Below are 20,368 nucleotides of genomic sequence, written 5' to 3' on the forward strand. Positions count from 1 at the left end.
TTTTTTTTTTTAATTGGAAAAAAAATCCATGTTGGACTGAGGGCATGAAGTTTGAAGTGCAAATTAGCAAGGGATCACTATATTTTTAATTACCGTAATTTTCAGACTAAAATTCATTACTTTTTTCCACTGCTTTGTACTGTGCAATTTATGGCCCAATGCGGCTTATTTATCGATTCCTCCCCCCTCCTCTTTCCACTGGCTAATTTCGTTACATGTCTTTTGATGTAGTTTTCTTTAAAAAAGTGGTGTATGGGACTTCGTTAGATGTGCCCTATTATCTCAAAATTACTGTATTTTTTGATGGTCTAAAAATATAGATATTGGGCCGATATTACGTTCCACATTAGCAAATGAACAAACATATCATTCCTTATTTAACCGACCAAAATGCGCTAGTATGATAGTAATTCCTCTCATATCAAACATTGGTATGCTTTTATTTATTTTTTCCAGCTTGCAGTTTTTTTTTGAAGCGAAGGGCTTTCAGCATTGCAACAATTAGACTCATCTCACAACGCAGGCAATGTCTATCCTGCTATGGCATGTCAAAACATCGTATCAGCATTCAACAATAGCTGTCCAACCTAGGCCTGTCGCGATAACAAATTTTAGTGTGCGATAATTATTCTCATAAATTATTGCGATATGCGATATTATTGCGCCCCCCCCCCCCAATTTTTTAAACCAATTTACAGTAACACAGTGCGAATACAGTATATATTAATAGATGAAGTACACCCATTTAAACGCGATATTTACTCTTAAATTCAAATCTACTTTTTAAGAAATCACAACTAAAAACAATAGACCATACCTCTTAAGTAAAAAACAACAATATTTATACCGCACAGAAACACAGAATAAATAAAATGTGTTTAAAAAAAAAAAAAAAAATGCACTTAACAACTTCAGCATTTAGAAAAATTTTTCCCGTCATAGCTTCTGCAATGGTGTTCCATAGGGAAGCAATGATACAGTTAAGTCATGGTTCGGTACGAATTTTGATACGAGGGACATGATTTTCGATCCGATTCAATACATTTAATGCTCTGTAAAAAAACAAAAAACAATTGTATTTTTTGTTTTTTTTTTGCTAACGAGCAAAAATTAAATTGCCATCATATAAACATGCATTTTAGTGCATAATATTTATGTGCTTACTTCTTACTGATATGAAAAAAAATTGCATAAAAGTGCTGAGAACAATCTTTACTGTTTGTAAAGTGAGGCAGGGCACACCGTTGATTGCTACAGCTCTCTTAGTAGCTAGGTTTACTACATGAGCAAGACATCCTATTTATGGTCCGAATCCATTTGTGTCACGTACTGAATTAACAATACTTGCAACATTATCTATAGGCACTGGTATGGATTGATTTGGCCTTCTTAATCTCATGTGACAAATGACAGTTTAGAATTCATCGATGTAGTATATGGACTACATGTCCCATAATCACTCTGGGCTCACGTAGCCAATGGCATGGGAAGTAGCACATCTAGTTTGCCATTTCATGATATCTAGTGTGTGCGCGCATTAAAAAAGTTAGCAAGCGCCGCGAAAGTCACGTCTGCTCATTACTACACAACACCAGCATATGAGGGCTTTCATATACAGGACGAGTTTGAAGCACAGCGCTCTTACCGGTAATTTCATTCAGCTGTTCTTTGTCAAAGTGAGGTTATTCGTAGCAGCCAAGTCGGTAACAATGTTTTGGCGGACTTAATTGTAAATATCCAGCGTTGTGCCGAAAAATAGCCGCCCCGCGTGAAATGTCACTCCTGACGGGAGCGCCCGCACGTCAACAACACCGGTGTTCTGCCAAAATATTCTACATCGGCGAAACGACCTACATTAGTCGAATTTGAGACCTAAAGTACTACCGTGCGCTCTAAACTTGTTTTGTTTAGATGCATACAGGAATAAGGTACTAAAAAAATGCCTGCAGAAAATACTTAAATGTAGTTATATCAAATAAGGACGGTTTAAACACGCTACGTGACTAATGTGGTCAACTGCTTCAAAGCTAACACAAAAAAACACAATGGTTAAAAGTATGAGAGGGTAATACATGCAAAAAGTATCTTTGAGGCTGTGAAAAGGTTCTAAATAACTAAATAAAAACAAAAATAGTGAGTAATCGCCGCCTCTAACAGATGTGCGCATGCGTGTGAATGCATGCGCAAGCGCCCTGATCATTGTGTAGAACGTTTCGCCGCGTAGTAAGGAATGGCTGAACACCGGCGCGCCATAGATGGTCCACAGTCACTCCGGAGCACTGACGCGGCCGGTATACGTTGAACAATAGGATATAATGGGAACAATTGGCTCTGGCGCTAGTTTTTGGCGGACCTGGAACGAAGATGCATTTTGCGCAGTTGGTAACGAACTATTAACAGCACGTCTGCCGCACGCGCACACACACGTGCACGCGAGGCGATAAATCGCAGCGGAAAAGTTATCGCCTCCATTTTTATATATCACGCGATAAATGGAATTATTGCATATTGCGACAGGCTTAGTCCAACCACACTACACCATCTTGTAATCAATATCTTGACACTCTTCATATCTGTGTTTGCCTTTAATGCGAACTGCATTCAAGTCCAATAGTCATGCTGTGCAATATATTTTTTCCTCTATGGATTATAAAAGATCAGTCTCAGTGCCAGTGTTCAAATGTCGACAACATAAACTAAGCAGACAGACACATTTAGAAGCCGTAAAGCAGGATTGAAGAAGCTGATATGGCAAAGCCATCAGGCAGGCAGGTAGGCGTAGCTCCGACTCATGTAGCTCTGGTTTGTGGCGCGGCGCGTTAGTGGGGCCTGGCCCTGCAGCTGCTGCCGTGTGGCTGGAAGTCAAGCAGGCCAACTGGGGCCCGACGGCCTCCCTCTCAGGCCGAGGTTCACCACACCAAGACTGTGCCGCGCGCGCCACTTGCTAACGTGGGAAGATGAAAAGAACATCAGATGTTTTCTGTATTACTCACACTGTGTGAGTAATACACACACATATATGCGCGCCACTTTGGCTGTGCATGTGTTGTCTGCTCTTTCGCTGTATTCTAAGCAGAGTCTCGCCTGCAGTTGATTACCTGCTCCTGTTTCGTATCCCTCTATCTGTGGCCAAATGTGTTGACTATGTTAGGAATGCTGCTCTCCCCCAACATGCCTTTTTATTTGGAGCACCACCTGGTTTGGCCGTTTCGGCCGCCAGAGCTAGAATTCTTGGGATTTTTCTTTCTTTGGTTTGCAGTGCTACAACCTGTCCAATTTAGTTTTTTGTGTTTTTTTTTCCAAGGGGGATTGGAAATATGCAGCAATTGTCTTTCCAGTCACGTGGTGCTGCATTAAACTATTGGCAGTCAAGGTATTCTGCTATGCCTAGACTTCTCATTGTCATGTTTTGAAGCATCTGCAGAAGAAAGAGAGGGGAAAAATGAAATGAGGAAATGAGCAGCAAGGAAAATAAAACATCAGATGCAGAGACAATGACCATCTTATCTGCGGCACATATGGATTAAATTCTTTGCCTTTTGTATGCCTTCTCAGTCTAAAAAGTACTGTCATTTTCGCACTATATTGTGTACCTGACTATAAAGCCTGAGTTATGCTCCCACGTTGCGGTGACGGCGCAGTGACTACGGCATCATTCGGCATTCGATGGTTCTCCGGCCAGGTGACGCGTTGCTCAGTAATTCACCGCCAAGCCACTAGAGGGGTGTGGCGTTATGTTTGTACGATTTTGGGGCATGCTTGTTAACTTCCTCTTGTCTAGTAACGGCGAAAAAATAAACAATGCAAGATGGAATGCTTGAATGTGGATCTTCAGCTCATCAACAATGAATAAATGTTGATTAAACAAATGTTGAGGCGCAGGCGACGCATAAGACTGTTTCGAGGCGGTCCGTCCAACTTTTGATGCCGCTTAGAAAGTTCTAGCCTCCGGTGGAAACCAGGTAGCTGTGGTGGCTAGCTTCAAACTGGTGTCGAGCACTGCCTCCAGCGTTTTGTCCGAGGTCTGCAAAGCCCTCCAGCCCGATTTGTTTGCCGTGTCCTACAACCAGCCAATGGGAAGCCATAGCAGATTTCTTGCGTTTCTTGCGGAACTTCCCAAACTGCGTTGGAAGCCTTGATGGTAACGTTATCATAAAAGCACAAAGGCACTCTCAAACAGTGATGATGTATCCTGTGTGAACTGTCTGTTGTTGAAAATTAAACATCAAAACAACTCTTTTGACACCAAACCTGTGCTTTAGTCTTCATATACTTGAAGTGTGATTCAGATTCAGAATATTTATTGTCATTGTTGCAAAAAGCACAACGAAACTTTGTTTGGAGCATCCTTACAACTAAGTTGGTAAAGTGCAAAACCCATATAATAAATACCCTTAAGTACCAAGTGTAAACATTGACACAGTATTAGACCAACCAAAAATAAGACATAAAGTGATAAAAAGCTGGCAGTTTTTGGCCGACTGGGTCAACGCTTCGTGTGGCCACTTGATTCCGAACACATACATACTTGTGTCCGTGGTTCTTCCATTTTTTTTTTTTTTCATTCAATCGCTGGCTGACCTCCAGCCCCGTATTTTCAGCAATCTCCTCCCACGAATTGCTTGCCATTTGGCAATCTTCATAATGTCTTGACGAGACATTGTAGAAGTTGTCGTACTTGCTCTTCGTTGATACTCTCGTCGGCTTGGTGCATCTTTGTATGTAGAAAAATCATGTTTGACAATGGCGGTGATTTTGCGCTGAACCAGAAACAGCAGTCTGAGCGGACCAATCATAGCCCATTTCCACCACGTCACATACGTTGACGCGACGCAAAGTCAGGAAAAAAAGGAAGGAGCCAGAGAGGCTACGACGGAGGGTCGTTAATCGGGTCTTTCTTGACGGCGCAGGTTTGACGTGGAAGCATAACTAGGCCTTAAGCCGCCACCCAACAAATGTGAATGTATTGTGTTTTATTTTTTTTACGCTTGACACGAGTCATGTTTTATCCAGGTGATCCAGTTGAGGTTGGTTTGCCACATTGCATTTCACATCAGTAAATCCTGTTCAAGCTTGCGTTACTACCGCTGCTCATACAGTAAGTGGGAGAGTGATAGCATTGTCAGCAGTGTAAATAGCAACATTTAGAACAGGGAATGTAAAGTTATACAAAAGCCGCCAATTTGCAATTCCATCTAATTAAGTGTTTTTTAATTAGTGCCATTTTTTTCCTATTCAATTTACTACTCACTTTGCAAAGCCAGTAGGAACTTGACTACTCTGTGTTAACCAATCAATGGACAGCAGCACGTTTATTCTACTTCAAAACTGAACCAAAGCATATTTCAGTGTGCTAAAAAGTGGGACAGTAGGACTAAGATATTTAGGGACTTTAAAAGATGCAAGTGTTTTTGATTTGTTGCTTACTATACAGGATGGTCTTGTAGGATTAGTTCCTATGAATTGAACTGTTGGGGTCAGCTGTGCCATTCACCATTTCCGTGTTGTCTTTACTACTTCTATTCCAAAGGTCAACATAAACCAAGAAAGCAGTGAGTCATTGTTTTTAAAAACAAGTGTTAATGACTACTCACATCTTTTTGGCATTGCTTATTTTAGTTTGACATCTTCTCTCTGTCTCCCTCTGCCTGCACCAATCCTTCCATTCTTTCTAATGCCAGGAGTAGAAGGTAGCAAGAGGGAGTTTAGCCAAAGTCACCGTTGCGATTTGGTTTGGGCCACATTCCTTTTGGCCAGCCATCTGATGGCACGGGTCTGCTTGTTGCTCTTTTCTACACCTTCACACTGCCACAACCTGGCCCAGTGCCACAGCTGTAACGGGACCCGGCATTTGTATAAAAATAGGCTAGGCCAGCTCCACTTGCTGTGCTGCTCAATAGCAGGCCTGGCCAGTGGAGGAACAGGTGCTCCAACCTACAAAGTCCCTCTTACCCTTCTCAGTGTTCCTTGCACCGTCTTGCCATGTCCTCAAATGTACGCCTCAATCAGAATCTGCTTAACTCCCTTGTACTGTAAACCATGATCTCTTGCCATGGATCTGGGGGAGAAAAAAGTCAGATAATCTGTAACCCTTTGCCAATAGAGAGTTTATTTTCTCTTTTCCGCCTTCAAGGTTGGTTTCAGTAGAGGTGTTAGAATCTAGTGCTGATCCAAACTAGGATTACATCTCGGTTTAGCTCTAGCTCTAGCGAGTGACATTTTAGTCTTTATTTTTGTTTTGCGGAGCAAATTTCCTCTACCCAGTTTAACATCGTGCTACCCTGGAACCTATTCTGTAATTTTGGTCGTCAGTTCTTTGTTTTGGAAGTGCAAGTTGGTATGTGTTGATGAAAATGCCTCTCATGCAATTTTTTAACATCACTCTTCACTGTGGAAGCCACAGCTTGGCATCGGTCGCATAGGGAGCTGGCTTAACATCTCAAGACTTTCCACAGCTATATTAACAAATGTATTTTTCTGCTGCTTGGCCTCTCGGAACCGCTGCCACATATTCCTTCTCTCGGAGTTAGTTCAGCAACTGCGCTGTGGGCAAAATCTATAATCAGCAGATCACCTCATGTGAGACAACATGCGGCCAAGATGTCAGGGAGAGGAAACTTGTCACAGTCCAGAGTTAGACAGCCACCTGGTTTCATGCTACACAGGTCTGGTTTCACACTAAGCTAACATGTGGCTGCCCTTTGCTTCAGTGAGAGGCAAAGGCGAGTTTGGGCCACAGAGGGCTCCAATCTTACCCTCTGAAATGGTCTGGATCTGCTTTCTCTCTGCCAGCCAGCTACTGTTGGTCAGTGCATATTAAATTCTCAGTAGGACGCACAAGTTTAAAAATAAGAAAAGAATCTGTCTGAAATTGCAGCTACACCCTGCTGGGCTGCAGCTGTGGGTGGCTCAATGAATTAATTTAAAGAACATACGAGTGCAAGATGCTGCAAACACCTTCAGATTCTTATAAATCTAAATGCGGGTTTGATGTTTGTTTATGTATCGCTTTCAGCATACTTTTTGACAATTATTGTGCTACTTTGCTTTTTTGGTGGGCCTATGGTGGCATCGTGGAAACAATTAAACGGCACGGGTGGTCGATAGCCCATATTTCTCTTATGGAGGTCTGATAAATTGGTACAGTATGTTCCAGTCTGGCTCTTCTGCTCTATTATTCTATTCTTCACTACAAAACGGACCCCCTTTCAGTGTCCCCCACCCCTCCCCAAGGCTCATTAAAGGCTGATTGAGTTGTTATTGTAATTAAGAGCTCTTGTGTGGCCAGTGAGAGGGTGGGCGAAAGAGGGGTCACGGTCACTGGCCAACAAACCAAACGCCCACCCACCACTACATGCATCTCCACTTGCACGTCGCCAGGTTATGAAAGTTCATTCAGGACATAGGTTCAGGCAAGCATATGCTACAGTGCAGTACAAGTTAAACAAGGTCTCTGATCTGCTTATGATTGTTGTACATTTGAAATGCAGGTTAATTTTTGCCATTTTTGTCCACTGGTCAGCAGGCAATTCCCCCGCCCTTACTGTCCCCCGTGAGGCCGTTTGTATGTGTGCACATTGGCAGTCATGTAACAGTGATCCACAGCGGCCCTCCATTCATGCATGTGATCACCAACCGTCCTGTAGGTCCTTACGTCATTCTGCGTTCCTGCCCGAGCTCAAGTTACACTTTCACCCCACTCACTCCTATCACTTCTCTGGCTCTGCACCCCCTCCCCTCTTTTTACCCACTCTTCTCCTCTTTTGCCTGCCACCCATCTCTCCAACCACTCAATGTCTTCCTATTCATACTCATTGCCTCTCTTGTGTCCCCCTCCTCCTAAACTAGAGATGAGAGGGGGCATGGGTTGTTATTTTTGAGGCCACATGTATGTGAGTGTTTCCCCACTCCTGTGTGAGGGGGAAAAAGTCATTCTCTATCCCGGTACAAGGCCGACAATGTTTTGTAGACTTCTTCAAACTACAATGAGCAGTCAAAAATGAGCCTTGTTGAATTTAACTAACGTATACCGGTAGTTAGTTGACAAGATAAACGCCTTATCAACTGACAGTTGGATATATAAAATGGCCAAAAATAATTTTTGCTATACTGACTTATCGTCCAATATATACTCTCTCCAACAGTTTTGTTTTTCGGAGTGCGAGAGTTATTTTTTGTAACAAGTTAATACATATTTTAAGGATGTTGTCCTGTTCGCATATTTTTGCGTCTGAGTCCAAGTCACCTAATTTTTAGAATCTGCCAATACCGAGTCCCGATCCATTATCGAAAACAGTATTTTTTGAAAAAGAAGTTCCAAACATGTTACAGTACTATACTGCTTTCGCTATTCCCGGAGTGTTGCTGAGTATAAAACGCATATACAGTGAAGAGCAGAAGTATTTGCACTCCTTGTGATTTTGCAAGTTCACCCACGTAGAAAATAGGTAGAAGTCTGAAATTTCAATCATAGATGCATTTCCACACATAGAGACATAATGTAAAAAATAAATCTAGAAATCACATTGTTTGAATTTTTAAATAATTTATTTGTAATTTACTCAGTTTTATAAGTATTTGTACCCCTGAGAATCAGCAATAATTGTGACACTCAAAGAGTTGTCAGTCTACCCTAAAAAGTTCTCTTTCACCCATGAGTAACCACCCACCCACCACCCGTTTGAGCTTTATTATTGTCGCCTCTGTCCCCCACAGTCAGTCATAATCCAACTGCTACCATGGGTAAGACCAGAGAGCTTTCAAAAGACACCAGAGAAAAAACTGTTGAGCTCCACAAAGCTGGAAAATACTATGGAACGATTGGAAATCAGCTTGGTGAAAATAAAGCAACAGTTGCAGCAATTATTAGAAAATAGGAAAAGGCTAAACATGACTGATAATCTACCTCAGACTGGGGCTCCATGTACAATTTCCTCGTGGGGCATCACTCATGATGAAAAAAAATGAGGGCTCAGCCTAGAACTACACAGCAGGAGCTGGTCAATAACCAGAAGAGAGCTGGGTGCAGTCAGTAGAACACTACGGTGCAATGGTTTAAAATCATGCATTACTCAGAAGGTTCCCCTGTTGAAGCCAGAACATGTGAAGGCACGTCTGAAGTTTGCCAGGGACCATCTGAATGATGCAGAGGGTTTATGGGAGAAAGTTATGTTTTCAGATGAGACCAAAGTAGAACATGTTGGTGTAAACTTTACTTGCCGTGTGTGGAGGAAAAAGAAGGATGAGTACAATCCTAACAACACCATCCCCACTGTGAAGTATGGGGGTGGAAACCTCATGCTTTTCGGCAAAGGGGACAGGACGACTGTTCTGGGTAAAGCAGAGGATAAATGGTGAAATGTAGAGCTGTCCCGACTAGTCGACATAGTCGACGTCATCGATGACGTAAATCCGTCGACGAGCACAACATCCCGCCGATGGTTAATTAAGGGTTAAAAAAAATACATGTGTGGAAAGTTCAGAATGTCGGATGCTCTGTATGCAAGCGGGGAAAGCGGCACAAAGCCAAAAAAAGCGCACCAGAGTGTCCAAAACATTGACTTATTTCAAAGAAACAACGGAGGGTACACTCTTCTGTCCTGTCTGTTCAATGCCAAGCTTGGCTGCACGTCGGCCGTGAATAAACACCTCAAGCGCCGTCACCGTTTGTAATTAATTTTGTTTGTTTGTTGTGTACACCAGAGGGTGCTGTCGCCTTACTGAATAATAATGTTTCATTGACAATGGGCATATAAGTGCTATTAGTATTGTCCTTCATGCTAACTGAAAGGTTTATTTCATGTTATGGTTTATTTTATGGTATAGAAAATTATATAAGGTTAAAAGGTCATAAATATATACAGTATATACAGTGATTGCACTCAAGGGAGAGATTGTCAATGATAAGGTAATAAATTAAGGTAAAGGCAATTCATTGATATATAAATAAGGTTTAAAAGGAAAAAGGTGAAAAGTTTTTGTTAATTTCTAATTGTGTTGTTTTATTTGTGTGCACCATAGCTCTTACAGTGTGATTACATCAAGGATGGAATAAAATTTGTAAGCCATCAGTTTAAGAGACCACCTTTTCAATCAGGGATGCTACACTAGTAAATTCTATCAGCATTTCAACTAATTGTTTATTTGTGATTTATTATTATTTATGTGTTTATTTGTACTTTAATAAATAATTTAAGTGTTCCAATATGTTTTTTGTGAATTGATAAGCGTCAACAAAAATTTCATTGCTAAATTAGTAAAAAAAAAACAATTAAATTAAATTTTTTTTTTTTTTTTATAATTATTAGATTAGTCGACTAATCGTAAAAATAGTCAGCTGAGAAAATTAGTCGTTTGGGACAGCCCTAGTGAAATGTATCGTCAGATTTTGAGCCACAACCTCCTTCCCTCAGTCAGATGAGTCGTGGCTGGATCTTCCAAAATGACAATGATCCGAAGCACACAGCCAAGCTGACCAAGGAGTGGCTGCGTGAAAAGCATATCAAGATTCTGGAGGGGCCTAGCCAGTCTGCAGACCTCAATCCAATCGAAAATCTTTGGATGGAGCTGGAGCTCAACGACAGTCCCGAAACCTGACAGATCTAGTGAAGATTTGTGTGGAGGAATGGGCCAAAATCCATGTTTCCATATGTGAACACCAGGTGAAGAAATACAGAAAGCGTCTGACCTCTGTAATTGCAAACAAAGGGTTCTACACTAAATATTACCACAGATTTTCTCAGAGGTACAAATATTTATGAAACCCAGTAAATTACAAATAAATTATTGAAAAATCGTACAATGTGATTTCTGTATGTTTTTTTTTTTTAATAATGTCTGTTTGATAATGTCTCTATAAGTGGAAATACATCTACGATTGAAATTTCAGACCTCTACCTATTTCTTAAGTAGGTGAACTTGCAAAATCACAAGGGGTGCAAATACTTCTGCTCCTCACTTTATTTTTGTTTCTTTTTGTCAATGCCATTTTTGGTTTATTCTGTCACTTTTTAAATTAGAAACCCGATCCTTCTCATCCTATTCTGACCCTCTGATAAATGGCCCGACCGGCCCGATTTCCGATCATGTGATCGGATCGGGGACATCCCTAAAATATTTATCTGTGCTGCCTTGTTTGCTCTCTGTCTGTAAGCAAACAAGCTTCCTGCTAGGTGTTCATCCTAGAAAACAGTGCTGCACTGCAAATCAAAACAAAACAACAACTTCCTATTATCATCACTGTATCACACTGATTGTCATCACTGTACTGAAATGGTACTGCAGTCACTAGATCTAAATCCAATAGAGCACCAATAAGATGTGGTGTAACAGGTGATTGGGTCATGGATGTGCAGCTGACAAATCTGCAGCAAGTGCGTAATGCCATCATTTCAATATGGACCAAATTCTCTGAGGAATGTTTCCAGTACCTTGCTGAATGCATGCCACTTAGGCTCAAGGCAGTTCTGAAGGCAGAGGCGAGTCTCCCCTGGCACGAGCAAGGTGTACCTAGTAAAGTTGGTGTAAATACATTTAGGTGGGAAAACATGACTACAGTGGCCAGATGTATTTTACGCTCTGGTTTTGCAGATGTTGTGCAATACAGTTTGTTGTCACGTGTTGCACAACGGGTATCCAATTAGCTGCTGCAGGCAGACAGCGAGTGGTTTGCCTGGAGGCCTGTTTGATGTGTCCAGGTGATAAGCAGGGAGGTGCACCAAGGTGTAAGGTTGCCGTTATCGCTGGGAAGAACACCAACTGCTGCAAAGTAGCGGTTTGTTTTTGTGCGTCTTTTGGGTCCTGTTACCGTATGTGGCTGACGAAGGGGTGTGTGGATTAGGTTCCACTGGTGTTGTTTGGAACCATAAATAGCTGATAGGCAGAGGTGGCAAAAGTGCTCACATGCAGTCTTTAAGTAGTAACGTATACAGTACATGTGTGGGAAATACAATAGTAAAAGAGCAAGTAGTGATTCAACTAGGGATGTCCTGATCCAGATTTTTTGACTTGCGATACAATATTTTTCCATTATGTTTTGCTGATACTGTGCTGATACCTATATTTTTATACCATGAAAAGTAATACCAAAAAAAAAAAAATACAAACCGTACTTTTTATATCCTTTATACTTTCAATTACAAAATTAACTGAATTGTAACAAACATTCAACTAAGTTAAAAAAATGTATCAAATAAACATTAAAATCCCAGTTAGTTCAAAATCAAAAGTCATAAAGCAACTCAAGTTCTACAAGGAAACATATAATGGCAAAAAGATTGCTAGAAAACACTTTTAAAATGGTGGTGCTATGTCTGTTTGCTACGCTGTGAATGACGAATCATATTTTTGTATGAAAGTGCCATTCTGGTACTTCATTGAGAAATGATCTGCTTACAAATGTTACTCTTTTAAAGAGGAGTAGTTCTCACAGCGGATATGTTTGCCTAGTGCCTTTGATTTACAGCAACCGAAAAGTGTGACAGTACTGGAAACACGTGAATACTGCTTCAGCCTCGAACTCAAGACAAAATCCGGTACTGTAGTCTTATTGATCACAAATACTGATGCTGAGTTTTGGGTCGGTCCAAAACTAGATTTAACTCTTTCCTTGAGTAAAAGTAAAAATAAAACGACGTTAACTTAAGAAGGTTCTAAATAGAATTACATTTTTCAATTAATCGCCATTTTAATATTTTGATACTAATTAAAAATTATTTTGAATTTTATTAAAGCACCACTAGGTAACTTTTCAACCTTTATAAATTTTTTTCGTAACATTTGTGATAACATGTCGTAATTTTAGCCACACTACGTCACATGGTTGCTAACAGTCATATGCTATTGTTCAGACACAACTGGATTCATTACCGTATTACTACTCATCCTTCACACAGCCGCTGGAAACAGAAATGTTGTTTAATCCATCTGCAGGCAACCGGGAGATTGATTTTTGAATGATTAATGATTTTTTTTTGACACTGTATGGGTGTGCGCTGGTCCTCATAGAAAACACAGTCTTCCTTAAGGCAAAACACTACCGCTTTTGCCACCGGAGTCGCTAAAATCGACCAAAACTGAAAAGTTACAAAGTGTTGCTTTAAAATAAAGTAAGAAAGTAAGAAATAAAGTACTGACCACAGCTTTGCAACAAGGTGACTTGAATATCTTATTTTTTAAATCTCTCGCATCTTTGTCATTATTTCGCAGTACTCTCTCATTTGATTCATTAGGTTGCGATTCAGTTTGATTTAGATTTGATTCTCAGTTGGTTTAAATGCTTTGTTGTTGATTCGATAAAAAGTAGAAAATACAAATGCCAATAGATTTTCACACCACTGTGAACATATCACCTTACATTTTTGAGCCACTAAACCTCTGAAATTAACAAAGGACCTTCCTCTTGTCTCTGCTCTGTGTTTCGGAACTACACTAGAATCTAAATTGATCTCGTTTCAGTTGAAGGTGCGAGCTTCACACGCCTTATTCACCATTTTCTTGTTGTCTGGTTGAATGCAGTTTTCGCCCGCAAACTAAATACAAAGTCCTCCTCACTGGGCAGGAGTTGAATAAATTCCGGTAATTTGCTGATCGATAATGAATTGCAAGGGGACATATTGCTTTTGTTGTACTTTTCACTTTGCTTGGAACCCCCTGACCCCACCTGGAGAACTGGAAAAGAAAGGATAGCTGAAACGGTAGCTTACTCATAACCCTGAATGATTTGAATTTTATGAGAAATATTGCTTTATTTTCAAATGACTGCATGCCTTCTGACCTGACAAGCAATAGATAATCTAGCACAGAGCTAGAATACAATTTTGGAGTCACCTGTCACAGATGTGCTTTCACATTTTATCCCTTTCCCCCATTGTTTTCACCTAAGGTAACAAAAGAGGTCACTTGCACCATCATGGCTGCCAATTGGCAGCTACAGGAAGGTGCTGTGACACTTTGAGATCCAACTTTTAAGTTTCTGCACTTGGACAAAATGCAAGTCTGAAGTGACTCGCTAGTAATGCCAACATGCTGTTGTAGTAAACAACCTGGTTTTATTTGACAGTCAAGTGATTACAGGCTTTACTGGCTGCAATCCATTTAGAAGTCTCTTAAACCGTTCCATTTATATGCTGCTGGTCAAAGTTTGTACTTGGACTGTTGAAATGTTTGTTTCGCCAACCATTAACAGATTGGGAAGTTACTAGGTAGCTTCCCAGTGATGAATAAAGCAAGCCGCAACTAGGCAGTCTGTAACGGTAATGACTTTTTTTTTTTTTTTTCCCCAGTTAGTTTTCCCTCTCCTATTTCTTTTCAAGTGTACCGATTATGTGGTAAAAGAAGCACTTAGTTAGATAAAAGTGGGAAAATTACCTCTTAGTGTTTTATGTAATTTCCATATTTTAATTTAGTTCCTAGAAAATTGTGTTTTTCTGTACTGGTATACAGGTAATTACTTAGGGGCAGTTTACATGGCGATTCTGCAACACAAAGACGCAATGACTAAGTTGCGGAATGGCCTCGCGTGCATATGGTGTCGGCAAAGATGGAAAGCAAAGACGAACAATTCTGAATCCTGCCTCCAAAGTGGAAAAATTCGATTCGGGGGGTTGCAGCGCATTCATATGAATGGAAACCCCCTTCGCTTCGATGACGTAAGCACTCACATACGTCACAAGGGCGTGCGCAATGGTGCTATTAAACATTAAAAACAGCAAATGGCGGAACGTCGGCTTTAATTTACTGTTTCAATAATATTTTTGAATTTAAATTTGTTGAATGTTTCCATTTTTTGTGCCTTTTGGAGCAAAAGAAAAATGCCTTTGCTTGAAATATGCGGGCATGTTTTCTTCCGGGCTGAGGAGCTTTGTAGGGTCAAAGTGCATCATTCGCTGTCTACATCGTTATCATGCGGAATTGCGACATTGTTCGAATGGAGAAAAAAACATAAATGCACATTTGAAACTTTTCGTATTCTCGGAGAGTCCCAATGTAAAAGGCCCCTTAATTTGATGGGCTGTTTACATGGTGACGCTGCAACACCAAGACATAACGATTGTGTTGCTGAATGGCATCGCTTTTACACGGTGACGGCAAAAATGGAAGGCGAAGACACAAGCTTTTTTTCCGGCCTCCAAAGCGGAACGATTCGATTGCGCCGGAACCAAATGAATGGAATGCTCTCGCTCCTATAACGTCAGCACTTGCACACGTCACATTAGGCATGCGCAGTCGCTGCTATTAAACACTCAAAACAGCAAACATGGCAGAATGACGACTTTAATTGACTGTTTTTACAATATTTTCTACTGAAATATGTTTTATTTTCATTTTTTTGTTCCTTTAAAGCAAAATGGAAAAAAAAAAATGCATGGATGCCATTGCTTCGAGTGGGCTGGTATGTTGTCTTCCTGGCTGGGGAAGTTGTTGTCAAGGAAGTGCATCATTGGCTGTCGCCTTGTAAAACTGCGCTGCCTTCTAGGGCCTGGTATGAATCCTACATCGTTTTTATGCGGAATTACAAACTTGTTCGAGACGGAACCATGTAACAAGAAATTTGTCGTATTCTTGGAGTGTCACCATGTACACGGCCCCTGAGGCTGCCCACTAGTTGAAACAACATACGTACAGGTGTAAAATCAACACTTTTTGGCTTGCTACTAAAAAGTGCTCTCCATTTTGCCTCAATTTGCTCGAAGGATGTTTACTTTTACACATGTTGAGAAATCAACAAGTAACTTAATTTTTCTTTCAGATATTGACTAACTTGTGTGAAGCAATAGACACATACTGCTTACTTCTGTACATAACCCTAAGTAACGGCTCCTGTCATGCTAGTGTCTTTCTGCGCATGCCATCGCAGAAACAAATGTGGGTTTATGTGTGTCAGCAAGTGCACTATGGCTGACAAAAAGTAGAAATGAGTGAAAGCATTATGTTTCCGGAATATTCTTCTATTAACCCTCTCATTTAATTCAGATCGGAGACATGTTGAAGTAATTTCCTATCAGAAAAAAATCTGCCCCAATGAAATGCTCATGGGATGATAGATAGTTGTTAGTGAAATTGCCTCATGGCCGTGATCTACTTAATTTAACATCATTTTAGGTTTCATGGCTTAATTTGGGTCGTTTTGATAAACTTGCAAATTGAGGTGGATTTATACTTGTTTATAACTGTCTCAACAACCATGGGGATGGCAAAAAAGGCACTCCTAATTTTAATATATTTGGACGTCTGTCACTGTCAGTGGTAGCCAATTAGTAAATTAACCCCTTCAGACCCGCACTTCAGGGCAAAAAAAAAAAAAAAAAATCAGATTTTCCTCTACTCAAATACCAGAATTACATTGTTTTTATTGAGAAATGAGCACTTATGTTTGCCTTTTTGAAGTTGCGCCATTTTCAAAGAGCCAAAAATAGCTAAGAGGCCATGCTAAACCTCATTTGATTTCGATGGGTAAAGTTCTGTCCAATCATCTCCCAGAAGTGGAAATAGCAACTAAATTAAGAGTATTTATTGATTTAGAGACACAAACTCGTCATGTCCTTCAGCAGCATGCTCAAGTCTGAAGGGGTTAAAATAGTTCAACTACTCCTATTGCATTAAAATATCAGAAAGAATGGCAAGTCATGAGAATTCATTTCTGAAGTTAACACAGTAAATTCCTCAAGGTTATTTCTTTTTATATTGTTTGCTCGTAATTCACAGCTGCTGTTTTTACAAACTTTTCAACCCATTCAAGAGTTTCTTTTTTAAATAACTATGCTTTATTAATAAACATTGACTTCGCAACAAAACAAAAATAAATGTCAGAGCAGTTCTCGCCAATAGTACGTATATAAATGTGAAATCACTAACTTTTGTCACTTTTTTTTTTTTTTTTGCAGTTTGTCAGAGTAAAGACATTCGCAACAACGCGACCAACCTCCACTCACTGGAGAACTGCACCATCATCGAGGGCCACCTGAAGATCCTGCTCATGTTCAAGACCAAGACCGAGGACTTTCGGGGTCTTAGCTTCCCAAAGTTGCAAGTGGTGACCGACTACATGCTGCTTTTCCGGGTCTACGGCCTCGATTCCCTCACCGATCTCTTCCCGAACCTGACTGTGATCCGAGGGAACAACCTCTTTTTCAACTACGCCCTCGTTATTTACGAGATGCTGCAGCTGAAAGAAGTGGGCCTTCACAGCCTCATGAATATCACTAGAGGGGCTGTGAGGATTGAGAAGAACCCAGATCTCTGTTACCTGGCCACTCTGGACTGGTCTAAGATCCTTGACACAGTGGAAGACAATTACATTGTTGAGAACAAGAACGAAAGAGAGTGTGGTGACGTGTGTCCCGGCACGGCCCAAGGTCAGACGGTCTGCCCACAGAACACCATCAACGGGCACTTCAGGGGAAGATGCTGGTCCCAGAACCACTGCCAGAGAAGTAAGTGCACTGACAAAACTAAAACAACTATATTTGCTTTAGAAGTTGAGTTTCTAAAGCAATAAACATTAGTCAAGGGTCTTAAAGGTCTTTCCAGAATTGGAGGACATCATATGCTTCAAATTTTAAATAATATATGTATTATTTTATATTTGTAATAAATGTGTTCCACAACATGCATGCACCCTGTCATGTCAGACATTTTTCCAAAACAATGGTATTACAACAATTTGTAATATTTTTCGTAAAATAGCTTTGATTGAATGTTTCAGTCTACCTCATTTAACCTAGTTATGCATATGATCAGAATAAGAAAGTTTGGCTGGGGGTACGATGTATATTCTGGAACGATTTACTTTTGAAATTATCAACATATAATTATATCATTTCACATGTTATTTTGGTGTTTGGGAGTGACATTGTTGGTTTGATAAAGTTGTTAGCATGTTCTTTAAGCTATAGTTATTTGAATACATTTGAACAGCTATGTTATGTTATGTTAACATACCGGGTACGTTCTCAGTTGGTTGTTTATGCGTCATTTAACGTTAGCATTAGGGCTGTCCCAATAATAAATCACAAATAAACAATGAGTTCAAATGCTGATAGAATTAACTAGTGCAAAAGAATGGAATGTAAACAGATTCAGAACACTGACTTCGCCTTTCCAACATGATTCAAAACAATTCTTAAAAAAGACACCAAGTATTAATATTACAGTATAGTACTATATGTAATAGTATTATAATAATTATAATAATTATTCATTGCCAATCAGATTTTTCATAAAGGGTGTCATTTTAAGGGTATTCTTAGTATAGAATCTGAATTCTGAAGTGTGTGGGATTAACTCCAGAAATCGTTATTTATATAACGAACATGACATGCTTTTATTTTGAAATGGTCACTGGAAGTACGTTCGCTAAACCGCTAACTTAAGCTTAACACTCCCCAAAAAAAGCACTTTTTGTTAGTGCATGTGGTGTCAGTATTAGATTTTTTTTCTCTTCATTTTTTTTGTTTGCAAATGCTGTTAACCAGCGATTTTTCATGTTTGAAGTGCGTTTTGGAGAAGACTGCCAAGGTTTTATAGCAGGCTAAAGTAGTTTTTTCCCCCCATTCATATCAATGTAGCGATGCTAACGTTTACAGTGTTTAATATAGATGTATTTTCTTACTATGTACAATATGTCTGAACTTTAATTCTACAGCGTGTTGATAAGAGACGAGAACTGGAGTCTCATATGCCATCATCATGCACGCACAAATGTATGCGCGCGCGCATGAAAATTACCAACCTCATTTTATTTACTGTGCGATAAATGGACCCATTGCGTATCGCGACAGGCTTAGCAACTTCAATGAAACATGTCGTTAGCTAGTTAGATGGACTTAACTTCTGTCGCCTTTGAAAATTACAACTGGGTGACAGCGTAGGTGTTTATTCACAGGGCAGGACACAACAGTGTACTCTCCTTTGTTTCTTTGAAATAAATCAATGTTTTGGACACTCTGGTGCGCTTTTTTGGCTTTGTGCCGCTTTCCCGGCTTGCATACTGAACGTCCAACATTCTGAACTTTCCAGGCATATATTTTTTTAACCCTTCATTAACCGTCGACGACGTCATCGATGACGTCAACTATGCCGACTAGTCGGGAAAGCTTTAGTAAGCATACCGTTCCCTTATTCAGCCAGTTGTTCTTTATTCTATTTTTATTTTAAATTTCCTCTCAAGATGCCATGTCTGTTCTTGGTGTTAGATTTTTATCAAATATATTTCCCCAATATGCCATATATACTCCGGTGTGATGTTATATATTATCCTCGAAGGTGCATGGGAGTTCGCGCAACCAATCTACATGTGTTTTGTGGATTTGGAGAAGGCGTTCGATCGTATACCTCCAGGAGTACGGGGCACCGAGCCCCTTGGTTAGGACTGTTCGGTCCCTGTACGACCGGTGTCAGAGTTTGGTCCACATTGCCGGCAGTCACCGATTCTGTTTATAATTTTTATGGGCAGAATTTCTAGGCGCAGCCGAAGCATTGAGGGTGTCCAGTTTGGTGGCCTCAGCATTGCATCTCTGCTTTTAGCAGATGATGTGGTGCTGTTGGTTTCATCAAGCTGTGACCTCCAACTCTCACTGAAGCAGTTCGTAGCCGAGTGCGTAGCGGTTAGGATGAGGATCAGCATCTCCCAATCAGAGACCATGGTCCTCAGTCGGAAAAGGTTGACGTGCCCTCTTTGGGTCAGGGATGAGATCCTGCCCCAAATGGAGGAGTTAAAGTATCTTGGGGTCTTGTTCACGAGTGAGGGTAGGAGTGAGCGGGAGATCGACAGGCGGATCAGTGCAGCGTCGCGGACTCTGAACCGGTCCGTAGTGGTGAAGACGGAGCTGAGCCGAAAGGCGAAGCTCTCGATTTACAAGTGGATTTACATTCCCACCCTCACCTATGGTCACGAGCTGTGGGTCATGACCGAAAGAACAAGATCTGGGATACAAGTGGCCGAAATGAGTTTCCTCCCTTAGAGATCGGATGAGAAGCTCGGTCATCCGGGAAGGACTCTGTGTCTTCCGCGTTGAGAGGAGCCAGTTGAGGTGGCTCAGGCATCTGGTTTGGATGCCTCCTGGACGCCTCCCTGGAGAGGTGTTCCAGGCGTGTCCCACCAGGGGGAGGCCCCGGGGACCACCCAGGACACACTGGAGAGACAATGTCTCTCGGCTGGCCTGGGAACGCCTTGGGATCTCGCCGGAGGAGCTGTTTGAAGTGGCTGGGGAGAGGGAAGTCTGGGCTTCCCTGCTAAAGCTGCTGCCCCCCGCGACCCGACCCCGGATTAAGTGGCAGATTGTGGATGGATGGATGTTACACATTTTTTGGCTAGTGCGACTTCTACTCCGTGGCGACATTTAGTCCAAAAAATGCAGTACTTACTTAA

General features: G+C 40.9%; 1 protein-coding gene across 1 annotated transcript in view; it reads left to right on the forward strand.

The window, feature by feature from the left end:
- The window catches only part of insrb (insulin receptor b), a 165,936-nt gene that overhangs the window by 31,226 nt on the left and 114,342 nt on the right, over positions 1-20,368 (forward strand). The window contains exon 2 of the mRNA XM_057840121.1: positions 16,884-17,432. Within this exon, the coding sequence (XP_057696104.1) occupies positions 16,884-17,432 (549 nt within the window). The remainder of the gene's footprint in view (positions 1-16,883; positions 17,433-20,368) is intronic.

This window comes from Corythoichthys intestinalis, chromosome 7 (assembly GCF_030265065.1).
Source record: "Corythoichthys intestinalis isolate RoL2023-P3 chromosome 7, ASM3026506v1, whole genome shotgun sequence".
Lineage (NCBI taxonomy): Eukaryota > Metazoa > Chordata > Actinopteri > Syngnathiformes > Syngnathidae > Corythoichthys > Corythoichthys intestinalis.